At 47.7% G+C, this 13,844-nt stretch overlaps 1 protein-coding gene across 1 annotated transcript in view; it reads right to left on the reverse strand.

Annotated features, from left to right (window-relative positions):
• The window catches only part of GAS8 (growth arrest specific 8), a 147,716-nt gene extending 136,472 nt beyond the window's left edge, over nt 1-11,244 (reverse strand). Inside the window, exon 1 of the mRNA XM_029608327.1 lies at nt 11,127-11,244. Coding sequence (XP_029464187.1) covers nt 11,127-11,129 — 3 coding nt within the window. The 5' untranslated portion in view covers nt 11,130-11,244. The remainder of the gene's footprint in view (nt 1-11,126) is intronic.
• Between the last annotated feature and the right edge of the window lie 2,600 nt (nt 11,245-13,844).

Here is a 13,844-nt window from a genome sequence, read left to right on the forward strand (position 1 = left end):
AAACACCTCCCTGCTAGGGGACCCAAGGCAGGTACCTCACTGGGTGCAGACTAGGCAGATAAGGGGGGAGTGACTGGACCACCAGTATCACCCCATGAAGCCAGGCTATAGGTCACCGGGAATAGTGGGTCCCAGGCTGAATACTCAAGGGGACAAGTCCCCCCCTGGGACCTAGTACGAGCCAGGAAACAAAGTAGTCTCACTTTGTAACTTTACCAAATTTTTTTTTTAATATAAGTAACAATATGTACCAAACCGATATGGCACTTGTGTAAATTAATGTCTCAGCATCCCTATCTTTATGTGCCTACTGTAAACCGTTGTGACGGAAGCTACTTAACGACAGTATAGAAAAGACTTAAATAAATAAATAAATAAATACTTGCTTGATCCAGAATCAACCCCGAGGGAAGAGAAAGAGAGTGAAAAACCCGAAGGATCAGAAAAGGAGATAAATTCAGGGAACTGCAGGTTCTACTGTCTGAATCTGCTAGAGACAGAGAAATACTGAAGGGACGCATGATAGGCTTTGACCTGATATAGGATACCCTTTCAGTTTATCTCTGTCTCCATCTGCTGGACAGGAGGCTCAACCCACTGTCTGGACTGATCCAGGTATGTACAGGGAACATCGGCTTTTCTCATGAAGGTCCTACACCTTTGCAGTTTTTCGGGTTTTATTCACCAAGTAATCTCAGTATTATACAGTAACCCACGGCAAAAATTTGCGTCAATGGCACTCTCTTTCTGACTCTTTTCTGCTCACTCGGGGGACAAGACAGGGATGTCCCCTGTCCCCTCTCTTGTTTATATTTTATTCCTGGAGCCACTAATAGTCAAGCTAGATACTATGCTCTGGGAGTATGTGACCTTTCGGGGAGTCCCCTTATTAGCCACTTTTCTTTTTGCAGATGATGTTTTGCTTTTTGTACTGGATGCTAAGAGGCTGCTTCCAGATAATTTGGTCCTTTTCAGAGAGTATGAGCCCTTTTCTGGGCTTAAATTAAACCTCGAAAAAACAGTAGCACTTGATGTACTGGGGCATTTACGAACTGCTTGGGACATATCCCCACTATGATGGGAGGCGGAGCAATTCAAGTACCTAGGGATCTATGTACATAGGGATCCCAGCAAGTGGTACCAGGTTAACATTCCCCGCATTATACAGGAGTTCAAAACCCGCACAAGGCTGGATGAATTTTCCACTATCTCTCATGGGTAGGATTGCATTACTTAAGATGACGCTTCTCCCCAAATTACTATACCCACTACAGCTGCTATCAATAATTCTTTCCATCAAAGACATCAAGACTCTGATACATATTAGCGCTAAATTTGTTTGGAGGGAGCGTAGTGCACAGGTGTTGGTCAAAAAACTAATGATACCAAAGGAGGCAGGGGGTTGGGGGTTCCCAAATTTTCGCTACTATAACTTAGTTGAGGGCTCTAGGAGACTGGCTGGTGAGCACCAGCAGTTTTGTGGATGTAGATGAGGAGGTTGTGGCGGTATACCCGTTTTGGACTGAGCTTCCTGGTACATGCGAGCAAGGGGGAACTCCCGTGCAGTCTCACCAGTAATATTCTGGTCCAAAACATGCAATATGCTTGACACAAACTACGGAAACTGCTGAAATTGCCATGGAAGTCTACCCCATGGCTCCCAATTTGCAGCAACCCAAGGTTTCCAGCAGGGCACTCTATGAAACTCTTATCCCAATGGGATTTCGCCTCCCAAATTTGAATCTACTAATTCATTGATCACTCCAGTAACAACATGTTCTTTCAATATTGCCAGGAGAACTTTCATTTTCAGGCCCAAGACTTTCTAGCATATCTCCAGCTTCATAGCTTTATCTCCAAACATATTCAGATTACACGGAGGCTATTTACCTCCAGTCCATTTCAGAGGCTGCTGGTACTCTATCAAAAAGGGAATGTTGCGATTACTTACCTGATAATCTCCTTTTCCTTAGTGTATGCAGATGGACTCAAAACAAGTGGGATATAGTGTGCTCGTGCTAGCAGGTGGAGACGGATCTGACGTCAGCATGGGTACATATACCCCCACAGGAAGCGTAGCAATTCAGTAATCTTCCTTGCAAAAGCTTTTATGGATATATGTGTGACTGACTGATCGTTTAAATGAACAGGATTACCCTGACCAATTGATGGTAGCTGGAGACCGCCAGTGTACTTAACCGGAAGGCGTCGACACCCGGCAGGGTGGAAGCCCTATATAAGCAAACATGGCTTACCGTGAGTCGGCGAATCCCCATGTATACCGGCAGCCGGGCGGGATGCTGAGTCCATCTGCATACACTAAGGAAAAGGAGATTATCAGGTAAGTAATCTCAACATTTCCTAGCGTGTAGCAGATGGACTCAAAACAAGTGGGATGTACAAAAGCTACTCCCGGACTGGGCAGGAGGCTGCCCGAGGTCCTTTTAGGATTGCCCTCGCAAATGCTGTGTCCTCCCTGGCCTGAACGTCCAGACGGTAGAACCTGGAGAAGGTATGGAGGGAGGACCACGTCGCCACTTTACATATCTCTACAGGCGACAGCATCCTAGTTTCTGCCCAAGAGGCTGCTTGCGCTCTGGTAGAATGCGCCTTAACCTGTAGAGGTGGTGGTCTTCCTGCCTCTACATAGGCCGCCTTGATAACTTCTTTGATCCAGTGGGCGATGGTTGGCCGTGAGGCCGCTTCTCCTTGCTTCTTCCCGCTGTGAAGGACGAACAGATGGTCCGTCTTTCGTACTGTTTCTGACATTTCCAAGTCGAGATGACGCAGTATTCGACCTTCTTCCGACTTCTTCAAACCTTCCGTGGTTGGCAAGGATATGGTTTGGTTCAGGTGAAATTGGGAGACTACTTTGGGTAAGAAGGAAGGAACCATGCGAAGATGGATAGCCTCTGGAGTGATTCTGAGGAATGGATCACGGCAGGACAGTGCTTGTAGCTCTGAGATGCGGCGTGCTGAACATACAGCCAGCAGGAACACCATCTTCAAGGTCAACAAATGGAGAGACAGGCCTCGAAGGGGTCTGAAGACGGATCCCGCTAGAAATTCCAACACTAGGTTGAAGTTCCACAGGGGCACCATCCACTTCAGTGGCGGGCGAATGTGTTTGACTCCTTTCAGGAAACGTGAATCGTCTGGGTGTGTGGCGATGCTGTTGTCGTCACTCCGGGGACCGTAGCAGGATAGCGCTGCCACTTGAACTTTGATGGAACTGAGGGACAGACCCTTCTGAAGTCCATCTTGCAGGAAATCCAAAATCATAGGGATCTTAGCGGCATGTGGATTGGTGCCGTGAGTTTCGCACCAGGCTTCAAATACTCTCCAGATCCTTATATATGTTAGTGATGTGGAGAACTTGCGTGCTCGGAGGAGGGTATCTATTACCGGCCCCGAGTATCCTCGTTTCTTCAATCGAGCCATCTCAAGGGCCAGACCATAAGAGAGAATTGAGCTGGATCCTCGTGGAGGATGGGACCTTGCCGTAGCAGGTCCCTGTATGGAGGCAGGAGTAGTGGAGTCCCTGCCAGTAGTCTTCTCATGTCTGCGTACCAGGGTCTTCTTGGCCAGTCCGGTGCCACTAGAAGAACTAGGCCTCTGTGCCGCTGAATCTTGTGTATAATGGCGCCCAGCAGGGACCATGGAGGAAAGGCATATAGCAGGATCCCCTGAGGCCATGGCTGTACCAGGGCATCGATCCCCTGGGATAGAGGATCCCGCCTGCGGCTGAAATATCTGGGTACTTGAGCGTTGGACCTGTCCGCTAGTAGGTCCATGCCCGGCGTCCCCCACCGATCCACAATCATCTGGAAAGCTGAGGGCGACAGCTGCCATTCCCCTGGATGTAGGCTTTCTCTGCTGAGGAAGTCTGCCGTGGTGTTGTCCTTCCCGGCGATGTGGACGGCGGAGATGTCCTGGAGATTTGCTTCCGCCCAAGTCATCAGGGGGGCTATTTCTAGGGATACCTGTTGGCTTCTGGTTCCGCCCTATCGGTTGATATATGCCACCATGGTGGCGTTGTCTGACATCACTCTGACCGCTCTGTTGCGAAGTCTGTGGGCAAATCGCAGGCACGCTAGCCTGACTGCCCGTGCCTCTAGTCGGTTGATGTTCCACCCCGACTCTTCTCTGTTCCACCGCCCTTGGGCGGTGAGTTCTTCGCAATGTGCTCGCCATCCGTTCAGGCTGGCATCCGTAGTGAGCAGAGTCCAGGTTGGGGAGGACATTCTTGACCCCCGGCTCATGTGGCCGGGCTGCAACCACCACCGTATCTGATTCCGCACTCTGGCTGGTAGAGGTAGGTGTGTGGTGTAGTTCTGTGATCGTGGGCTCCATCGAGATAGGAGGGCGCGTTGTAATGGTCTCATATGAGCCCGCGCCCATAGTATTACTTCCAGAGTGGATGCCATAAGGCCGAGGACCTGTAAGTAATCCCAAGCTGTGGGCCGGGTGGCGCTCAGCAGGGCTTGCAGACGATTCCGGAGCTTTGATCTTCTCTTGGAGGTCAGGCTGACCTTGTCTTCCTGGGTGTCGAATCGGACTCCTAGGTATTCCAGCAACTGAGAAGGCTGGAGGGAACTCTCGTTCAAGTTTACAACCCATCCTAGGCTTTCCAGAAGAGCTATAACTCTGTTGGTTGCCTGGCGGCTCTCCTCTGGTGACTTCGCCCGGATCAGCCAATCGTCCAGGTAGGGATGGACGAGGATTCCCTCCTTCCTGAAGGACGCTGCCACTACTATTATGACCTTGGTAAAGGTCCACGGCACGGTGGCTAACCCGAAGGGTAAAGCTCGGAACTGGAAGTGCTGGTCCAGGACCTTGAAGCGTAAATAGCGCTGATGATCCCGATGGATTGGGATATGCAGGTAGGCTTCCGACAGATCTAGGGATGTGAGAAACTCCCCTGGCTGTACTGAACTTTTGACAGACCTCAGAGTTTCCATGCGAAAGCTGGGGCCCGCAGGTATCGGTTGACTGACTTGAGGTCCAGGACGGGCCGGAAAGTGCCCTCCTTCTTGGGCACGATGAAATAAATGGAATAATGCCCAGAATTCATCTCCCTTGTAGGCACTGGGATTATGGCATTTAGGGACAGGAGCCTCCGCAAAGTGACGTCTAGGGCCGTCCTCTTGATGGGCGAACAAGGAGATTCCACAAACCTGTCCGGCAGAAGCCGAAGAAAATCCAGGTAATACCCCTCTCGGATGATGGCGAGGACCCACTGATCCGAGGTAATCTCGACCCACCTGCGGTAGAAGAGGGACAGCCTGCCCCCTATGGCTGGACCCCCAAATGGGTCGGCTGATTGTCATTGTGGGGTACGGCCAGGGCCGGAACCCGAGCCGGTTCCCCTCTTGTTGTGCTTAGTCCGAAAGGACTAGTTCTTGGCCTGCGAACGAGGTGCTTGGTAGCGAGTCCTGTAAGGGTTGAAGCGCTGAGAGTTTCTACCTCTGGATGGTCTGGGGAAGGGGTGCTGGTTCCTCCTTGACCGGTCTTCTGGTAGACGGGGTAATGGAGAGGCGCCCCATTTATTGGCCAGTTTCTCAAGGTCACTTCCGAACAGGAGGGATCCCTCAAAGGGCATTCTCGTGAGGCGTGTCTTGGAGGAGGAGTCGGCCGACCAATTACGTAGCCAGAGCTGTCTCCTGGCCGCCACTGAGGATGACACTCCCTTGGCTGCCGTACGGACTAGGTCGGAGGCTGCATCAGTGAGGAATGAGAGAGCTGATTCCATTTCTTCTCCCGGGGTGTTGCTCCTAGCCTGTGATAAACAGGACCATGTCACCACGGTGCAGCAGGTCGCAATCCGTATGGACATGGCTGCCACCTCAAAGGCTTGTTTCAGAATGGTGTCCATGCGCCGGTCATGTGTATCCTTGAGGGCCGTCCCCCCCTCCACTGGAATGGTGGTGTGCTTCACAATTGCACTAACCATGGCATCTACCTGAGGGCACGCCAGCTTCTCCTTGGTTGCCGGGTCTAAGGGATACATGCCAGCCAAGGCCCAACCCCCTTTGAATGAGGCCTCCGGCGTATTCCATTCCAGATCGATTAACTGCTGAGCTACTTGTAGGAGGGGAAAATGGTGAGACGTTTGGCGCAGGCCCTCCAACAGGGGGTTCACTCTCGGTTCCCCTGGAGCATCATGGCCCGGAAGAGCCAGTTCCGACAGGCGTTGAGAGATCAGGCCTGGGAGATCCCCTCTCAAGAAGAAGCGCCTCATGGTCCGATATGGTTCAACCCCCAAGGGAAGTTCTCCGGGGGACTCGTCGTCTTCCTCAGGGCAATCTGAATCCCCATAAGTGGGGGTCCCGGGTGGCCGTGCCTAGGCCTTGAGGGTCCAGGGGCCGGGTCATCCGGTATGTATGGACCTGCTCGGGGAGCAGCCTGCATTGAGACAAAAGCATGAATCCCCTTGAATAATTCCACCCAGGAGAGCGAAGCAGGATCTGGTCTGAGGGGTACTACCGCCGGCTAGGTCTGGGGTGTTCCCTGAGGAACTGGCAAGTACGCTGGGCTGAGACCGGTCCTGGCCTGGAACTCCCAGGGCCTCTTCACATTGGGCACATAGGCACATTTGCCTTTAAGAGGTTCCTCGCTCTGTGTAGCTCTGAGGTTGCATGCTGAGCAGAGGCTCATGCCTGATGTTAAAGGGGCCAGCTCCGCTGATGCCTGGGCTCTCTTACGCTCCATGTGCGTCTAGGAACGGACGCCGTAACAGCGTGCGCGTAACAACGGGCGCCTAACAGCGTGCGCCTAACGCCATGCGCGGAGCAGTGTGCGCCTAACAGCGTGCGCCTAACGCCGTGCGCTTAACAGTGTGCGCGGAACAGCATGCGCAGAACAACGTGCGCCTAACAACGTGCGCCTAACAAACCAGGTAAGAAAATGGCGACCTCCGTGGCGGATTGCCACCCAGGCAGACTCTGCAAAGCCTCACTTCCTCGGAGATGTATGCCTTACTTGTCTTCGGCGCTTCCCGGTTGCGACCCGGGCGGTCTCCGGCTGCGGGGGGAGAGGGTAAGTACCGTCACCGCCGCGCTCGAGGAAGTGCACCCGCTGCCTCTGGGCCGCACCCGAACTCATCTCGCTCGGGGGCCAAGTCCACACCGGGACCGAGGCTGCCTCTATGCCGCGCCCGAGCCCTTCTCACTCGGGGGCTAGGTCCCTGCCGTGAGCCGGCCACCGGACCAAGGCACTCACCTCCGAGGGATCACAGAAATCACCTCGGGAAACTCAACTGGGGGAGGGACAGACTGGTATCACTGCAGGAGTGCGGGGCTCGTCTTCAGGTAGGTGTCGTCTATGAATTTAGTCGTGTAGAATTTGGAAACACGCTCAGCGGGTAGAATTTGGAAACACGCTCAGCGAGCGTGAGGGAGCTCCAAACTGCTTTGGAGACGGAAATTACTGAATTGCTACGCTTCCTGTGAGGGTATACGTACCCATGCTGACGTCAGATCCGTCTCCAACTGCTAGCACGAACACACTATATCCCACTTGTTTTGAGTCCATCTGCTACAAGCTAGGAAATAGACATTAGCCAATCTCTATAAATTTCTCCACTATGTTACATCTTATTGTACATTAATCACATTGGCTTCAGTCTGGGGTGCAGAATAGATGGTGAAGATTTACAAGATAGTCTGGTTTTTATTAAGAGTAATTTACCCTCTATCTTAATTTGGGAGCAACACATGTGTATCATTCACAGAACTCTAGTCTCCCCATATCGGGCTTACCAAATGCACTTAATACCCCAACCGATTTGCCGTAGATGCCCAGAATCCATGGTGATGCTTAGCATTAGCCTATTGGAATGCCCGGCTATTCAACAGTTCTGGGCAGAGATCAGGACATTTTATGGGGACAAGCTACAAATAGGTTTCTCTGCGTGGCAACTCTATGCATAATAGGGATATTGCCTGAAGATATCTCTGGCACTAAATTTGCAAGGGCCTTGCTTGTCAGGGGCCTATGTGTTACCCAGTGTTGCATACTAAGTAGATGGTGTTCTGTCCCCAGCAGTGGGTACATGTTTGTATCTGTATATACTGTAGTTTAACTGTGTTTAGTGCAGTCCTCCCTTCTGAGGACTCTTAATACTGAAACACCTTTTGTAACCCATGATAAAAATCTGTGAGCCTTTGTCTTTAAGAGGAGCCTTTGCCCTTAAGAGAAGCTCCCTCCCCCCTCCACTTTCTCTCACCATCGGAAGAGCTTGAATCCCCCTCAGTCTAACTGAGTCTTCCTAGGTGCCTTATAGGTTCAAAGGACTGCCCTTCATGCCCCCCCCTGTGTCACATGGTTGTCAGGCTTGCTGCCATTGGACTCTTTCCCCTGCTTCCTACTTGTGGGGGCGTTTTCCTCTAGCAGCTCTCGACAAGAGTTCAGTTCACCCCATGCGTGCTTCTGAGCCAGCAGCGCTCTGTAATACCCTTGAAACAGATCGGGGTTTTTTACCTTCTCTCTTACTGCCTTCGTCTGAAAACTAAATCTGCCTCATATCCCTCATGCTTCCTACCTCTACCATAAACTAACTCCTGCAACACAAGAGACCTCCTTCTCCCTCCTGCTACCCTATCTCCAGTACCAAAGATCCTTGCCTTGGGGCTTGCGTTTGAATTGCAACTACTGTAAGTAGAATTTACCTGTACAATAAATAATTTCAAACTTACAGAATCTTTGTCTTGAGGACTGATTTGGGAGAAAGTTTAGCTGCCTGAATAGGAAAAAGCACGGATGTTTACCTGATTCAGAACAGGTGGGTAGAGGGAGATTCTCCCACGCTATCCTTTTGGCGTGCAGAAATGCTCGACTTACTTTTAATGGAATACAAGTCATGGTGCTTGGGCTTAGGGGGTAAATGTAAGAAAAGATTTCCATCTATCTGGGGGCCGTTCATTACCCAGGTGCCTGGGGAGGTGCAAGCCAGATTCCCTAAGATCTGTGGTGGTCATGCAGTTTCTCAGTCATCCTGAACCTGTCTGGGAACCCCAATCATTAAGATGCTCACTATGAGTGAGGTTTTTCTTTTTATTTAGACTGATTTTGTGAAATTCATTAAATGATCAGTTTGTATTGAGCTGGGGGAGGGAGGGGGGGAGGAGGCGCATACTGTGCTTGCATTGACACTCCCGCATCCAGGAGTGGGCAGCAGAACTTTGTTGTGCCTGTTCTTTGGGGAGGGATTTCTGATATGGGGAATATATGGTATTTGCTGGGTTTGTACCTCAGAATGTTATACATTTGTTTGTTTAAAAATTGAATAAAGATACAGGAAAAAAAAAAGGAAGAAGGGCTGTAATCTTTGGGGTGTTTGGTAGCTAAAGTTATTTTGGGATGCTCAAGGAAGACTGAAGCTGCTCCTTAGCTTACTAAATGTCAGTGGTTTCTTGTAGCGGACCAAGCCAGGTTTAAAATGGTGGTGATGGCCTTTTAGGTCATGAAAGGTACTGGCCCCTTTTTTGAGACAAAGATTGAATTGGTATCAATTGGGATACTCTTGTTGATCTACTCAGGGCACACTGCTGAAGATTCCATCAGCCAGGGCTAGAGCAGTCTCAATTGCACCTTCTCTGCTCAGAACTGAATTATCATGCAACTGGGTATTGATTTGATTTATAGTCCACTTTTTGTAACAATTTTCTCAATCAATGTAGCCAAAAATGAAAAATTTGAGACAGGATTGTTAACCTTCTAATGCCTCTTGATGCAAAGTAGGCTTTCTTAATAAAGGGTGTATCTCTGCCTCTTTTAGCCATGAAGTAGGATTGCCTCTGATTGACTAAATGAAGCAACAAACAGTCAAAACCCAAAGAGCACGTGGTTGGGCACAGAGTTCAGGAGAACTCATTTCATGTCATCATATATATACTGCATTCCTGGTTTTACAAAATGATTGCCCAATGTGGTTAACAACATTAAAAACAATTACAACGTTTTGAAAATAAAAAATGCATAAATAAATACACAAGAAACAATATAACCAAAAGAAGCCACCATTATAAAATTGAGAGCAAAAGGTCAAAACTCCAAGGTTTTCTTGACCCAATGAATACCAGAAACCTAGAAAATTCCAAGAGTTCAGCCAAACCATTTTAACCTAGCCATCAGGGAAACCAATTAAATATTAGGAAATAGCTATATTGTGATTTTCTTAAAAGGCTGTATTCTTTACATAACTGTTTGAGTCCTGCCAGTCAGGTTTTCTATCCCCAATAATAAGGAAACATCCCTTTTAGCAATAATAGATGATGTGAGGCAGGATTTAGATGCTGGGAAAGGCTCTGTTCTAATCCTAGAAGATCTCATATTGTCAACCATGGGAGTGCAAGGCCTATAGTGGCTCAAATCAGATCTAAACGGTTCAGCTAAGGGAATTTTCCTCCTATTCATGGGCACTTGTTAGCAATGTGCTTCATGGATCAATTCTATTCTCTTTTCAATATTTATGACGAAGCACTTGGAGAAGTGAGTGATAAGGAATTTTAGTACTGAATACTAGATGTACGTTGTTGATTTCTAATTGTATGTTTTGGTGAAGGCCAGTTTGGATCACGGACTGCATAGAGGAGACCCTGGCTGAAACTCAGTACATTAAAACTTAACTCGAGCAAAACAGAGGATCTCTGGGCAGGCAGAGTCCAAGCTTTGACCAATGAAGCATCCCTGAAGTTTGATGGGATGACACTTAAATCTACAGATAAACTTTGTAGCCTGGGAATAATACTAGACTCAAAACTTTTAATGGATATACAGATGTGTTAAAGATTCCCTTCTTTCATTTAAACAAGAGAATATGCCGTGCTTGCTAAAGCGATCCAAGCCTTCGTGATAATGCAAATGGAGCGGGCAGGGATTAAGGAGTGCATGGCAGCAGTGGGATTAGGTAGCAAGGATTGGCAGGGCAGGACCGGGATTAGGGAGAAGGTAAGGGCACAAATGGGAATAAAGAGCAGGAAAGGGCAGAATCAGGATTAGGGAGCAGGGCAAGGTAGCGAAGGAGCGGGATTCGACAGCAGGCAAGGGCAGGGCCGGAATTAGGGAACAGGTATGAGCAGGGGAGGACAGGGATCAGAGAAGGTTAGGGCAGAACTGGGACTCACCATCTTTGCTCCTATCTCAGAACCCGACGCTGACACAATGTTACAGTCTCTAAGCAACAGCCGCCAAATCTCGCGAGAACATCTGGAAGGGTCTGCAGAGGCTGCAGTAGCGTCACTTCCTGCCAGGAGTCTTTGGAGACTGTAAATATTTCCCTAACAACGGCCAGTGTGGATTTAAAGAGGCCGTCGGGTCGCTTCTTCCTCTTTACGTGCGGCGGGCAGCTCCATTATATATCATTTAATTATTGCATGCTGGGATGCTATTATGTTTTTCCCCCTGTTTTATGTAATTCATTCGTAGTTTTATTGCTTTATTTACCTTACTTTTCCTCTCTGTGCATTCTGATGGAAAGATAGGATATACACTGAAATAATTAACTAATCATGTTGTTGCTGTACATGCATAGCCCTGTTAGTGCCAGCAGAGCCTTTGTAACATAGATTAATGATATAAGAAACTCTGATAGTTTGCTCCTAGCCGTCTTACGTCTAGTAGTAGTAATAAGAGCTTTCAAAACCTTTAAAATATGTCCTCAGGAATTCAATGAAACGCAGAAGATAAAGAGGGAACCCTGGTTTTATGAACTACAACCAGGGACGGATTGCAGAAAAATATCACCACTGGGGATTTCCTCAAAACCGTCCCATGGGGTATTTGATGCCCTCATGCACTTTCCTTGCAGCACATGGGTCAACAGCTCCCAAAAATATGCAGTCAACCATGGAATCCAGAAAAATTGAGCCAAATATCTTCAAAATAAACTTCATTTTTCCAGGGTTGGTGCTAGCATTTTTGCTGCCCATCGTTCTGTTGGGTTTTTTTTAACGTTTTCCCCAATAACTAATACACAACAATGCATCTGACGAAGTGGATTATTCTCCAAAGCTCCTGTCATTTCAACACACAATAAAAACTGTCAGTCTCATGCTCTGTCACAATCCCCCCTTCCACCCCTGAAAAAAGCTCTGCTCCCTCCTGCAATCAAAACTATGAAAATTAACACACTCCCTCGAACCTATTTTACCCAATCCACAGATCTAAAATTTCTAAATTGTGCAGGAATGATCCCCAGGTAACCAGTATATAAAATTGATGCTGGCTGGGCCCTGTAGCCAGCACCAGTTTGTTGTTCAGAAAAACATGCACTGCTGTAGTACCAACCAGAAAACCCTGCAAAAAAAAAGACACTTTATTTTATTTATTTATTTATCGAGTTTTATATACCGTCATTCGGTTTCGCCATCATAACGGTTTACAAAAAAAACGAAGGTTACAAGGTTAAGGGGATAACAAGGTTTTCAAAAAGGTTCAAAATTGTTGATAACATAGGGGTATCATATACAAGTTAGTTATTGTTCAGTTTTACATTTCAATTCTTTGTTAAAATACATAATTGTGTTGAGTTTCATTTTTTCTTCCTGTTAGATTGGAGGGGGTTGGCGTTACATCCAATAATTAAGAACTCATATTTAAAGTTTTTAAAATGTCCAAACAGCAATGAAATATTTCAAAATAGCAGACATATCAAACACCTAATAATTAAAACAAGAAGGGAAAAATACCTAGTTTCCCATACCTGAAAACTTTTGATTTTCAGTCACCTTGAGCTTGTCATGGATTAGTTCATGGCCCCCCCCCCAAAAGACAGGCTCCCATTCATGCACAAAAAAAAAAAAGGTAGCCAATGTTATTATATCACAGTTCAAACAGCTTTATATTTCTTGACATCAAAATAGATATAAGAAAGAGAATTGCTGATCAAGAGGAAAAGACCTCAACACTTAGGGGGTCATTTATCAAAATGTGATAAGGTGTTTAGCACCATATTGTATGGTGTGATGCAAATTCAGAGGAGTTAGGGGCAGAGAGTGGGCTGGGTTAGCCTGTCTGTGAAGAGCTATTGCACAGCTGTAATGCCGATTTTAACAACACCTCTTTGAATTGTGTTGTGTGGTAAGGTTTCATTGCCTTTTGTGTCTCCTGTAAGGCCTATTTGAGGTGGAGAGAGAGAGAGAGAGGTCTCTTGTGAAGATTTGTTGACCTTTGGAGTGAGGAAACTCACTCCAAGATGAGATTTGGGCAATGTTCTCTCCACCTAGCTTTATGTTACCCAGGTAGAGAGTCCATCAAGCTAGGTTGAGAGAACATTGCCCAAATCTCATCTTGGAGTGAGTTTCCTCACTCCGAAGGTCATCAAATCTTCACAAGAGACCACTGTTTTGTTCGTACGTGTCACGTAGAATGTCAATGTGGCCCCTAACCCCCTACACTCATACCTAAACCCCACCTCGAGTTACTAGGTGGGCCTACCATAGCGATACAAATACCTACCTATGGAGGATGACATTATGGCCAGTCTCTCTCTCTCTCTCTCTCTCTCTCTCTCTCTCTCTCTCTCTCTCTCTCTCTCTCTCTCTCTCTCTCTCTCTAAGGTAAGGGGGGGTTAGATGGGGGAGGGCAAAGGAAAGTTCCCTCCGAGGCGGCGCACGCCTTATAAATACCTGTATAAGGTATTTAAAAAATAGGACAGGTTTTTGTAGACCTGTGACTGTACTTACTGGTTAGGGATTGAGCCTTTGGCATTTTCCTCCAGTGCTGAGGTCTTTTTTTTCTCAATCAGCAATTCTCTTTCTTATATCTATTCTGATAAGTCAGGAGATATAAAACTGACTCCCGCCTTTCTTAAAACACATCTTTATTATCACTTCACAATCACA

Source organism: Rhinatrema bivittatum, chromosome 7 (assembly GCF_901001135.1).
Source record: "Rhinatrema bivittatum chromosome 7, aRhiBiv1.1, whole genome shotgun sequence".
NCBI classification, from domain to species: Eukaryota; Metazoa; Chordata; class Amphibia; order Gymnophiona; family Rhinatrematidae; genus Rhinatrema; species Rhinatrema bivittatum.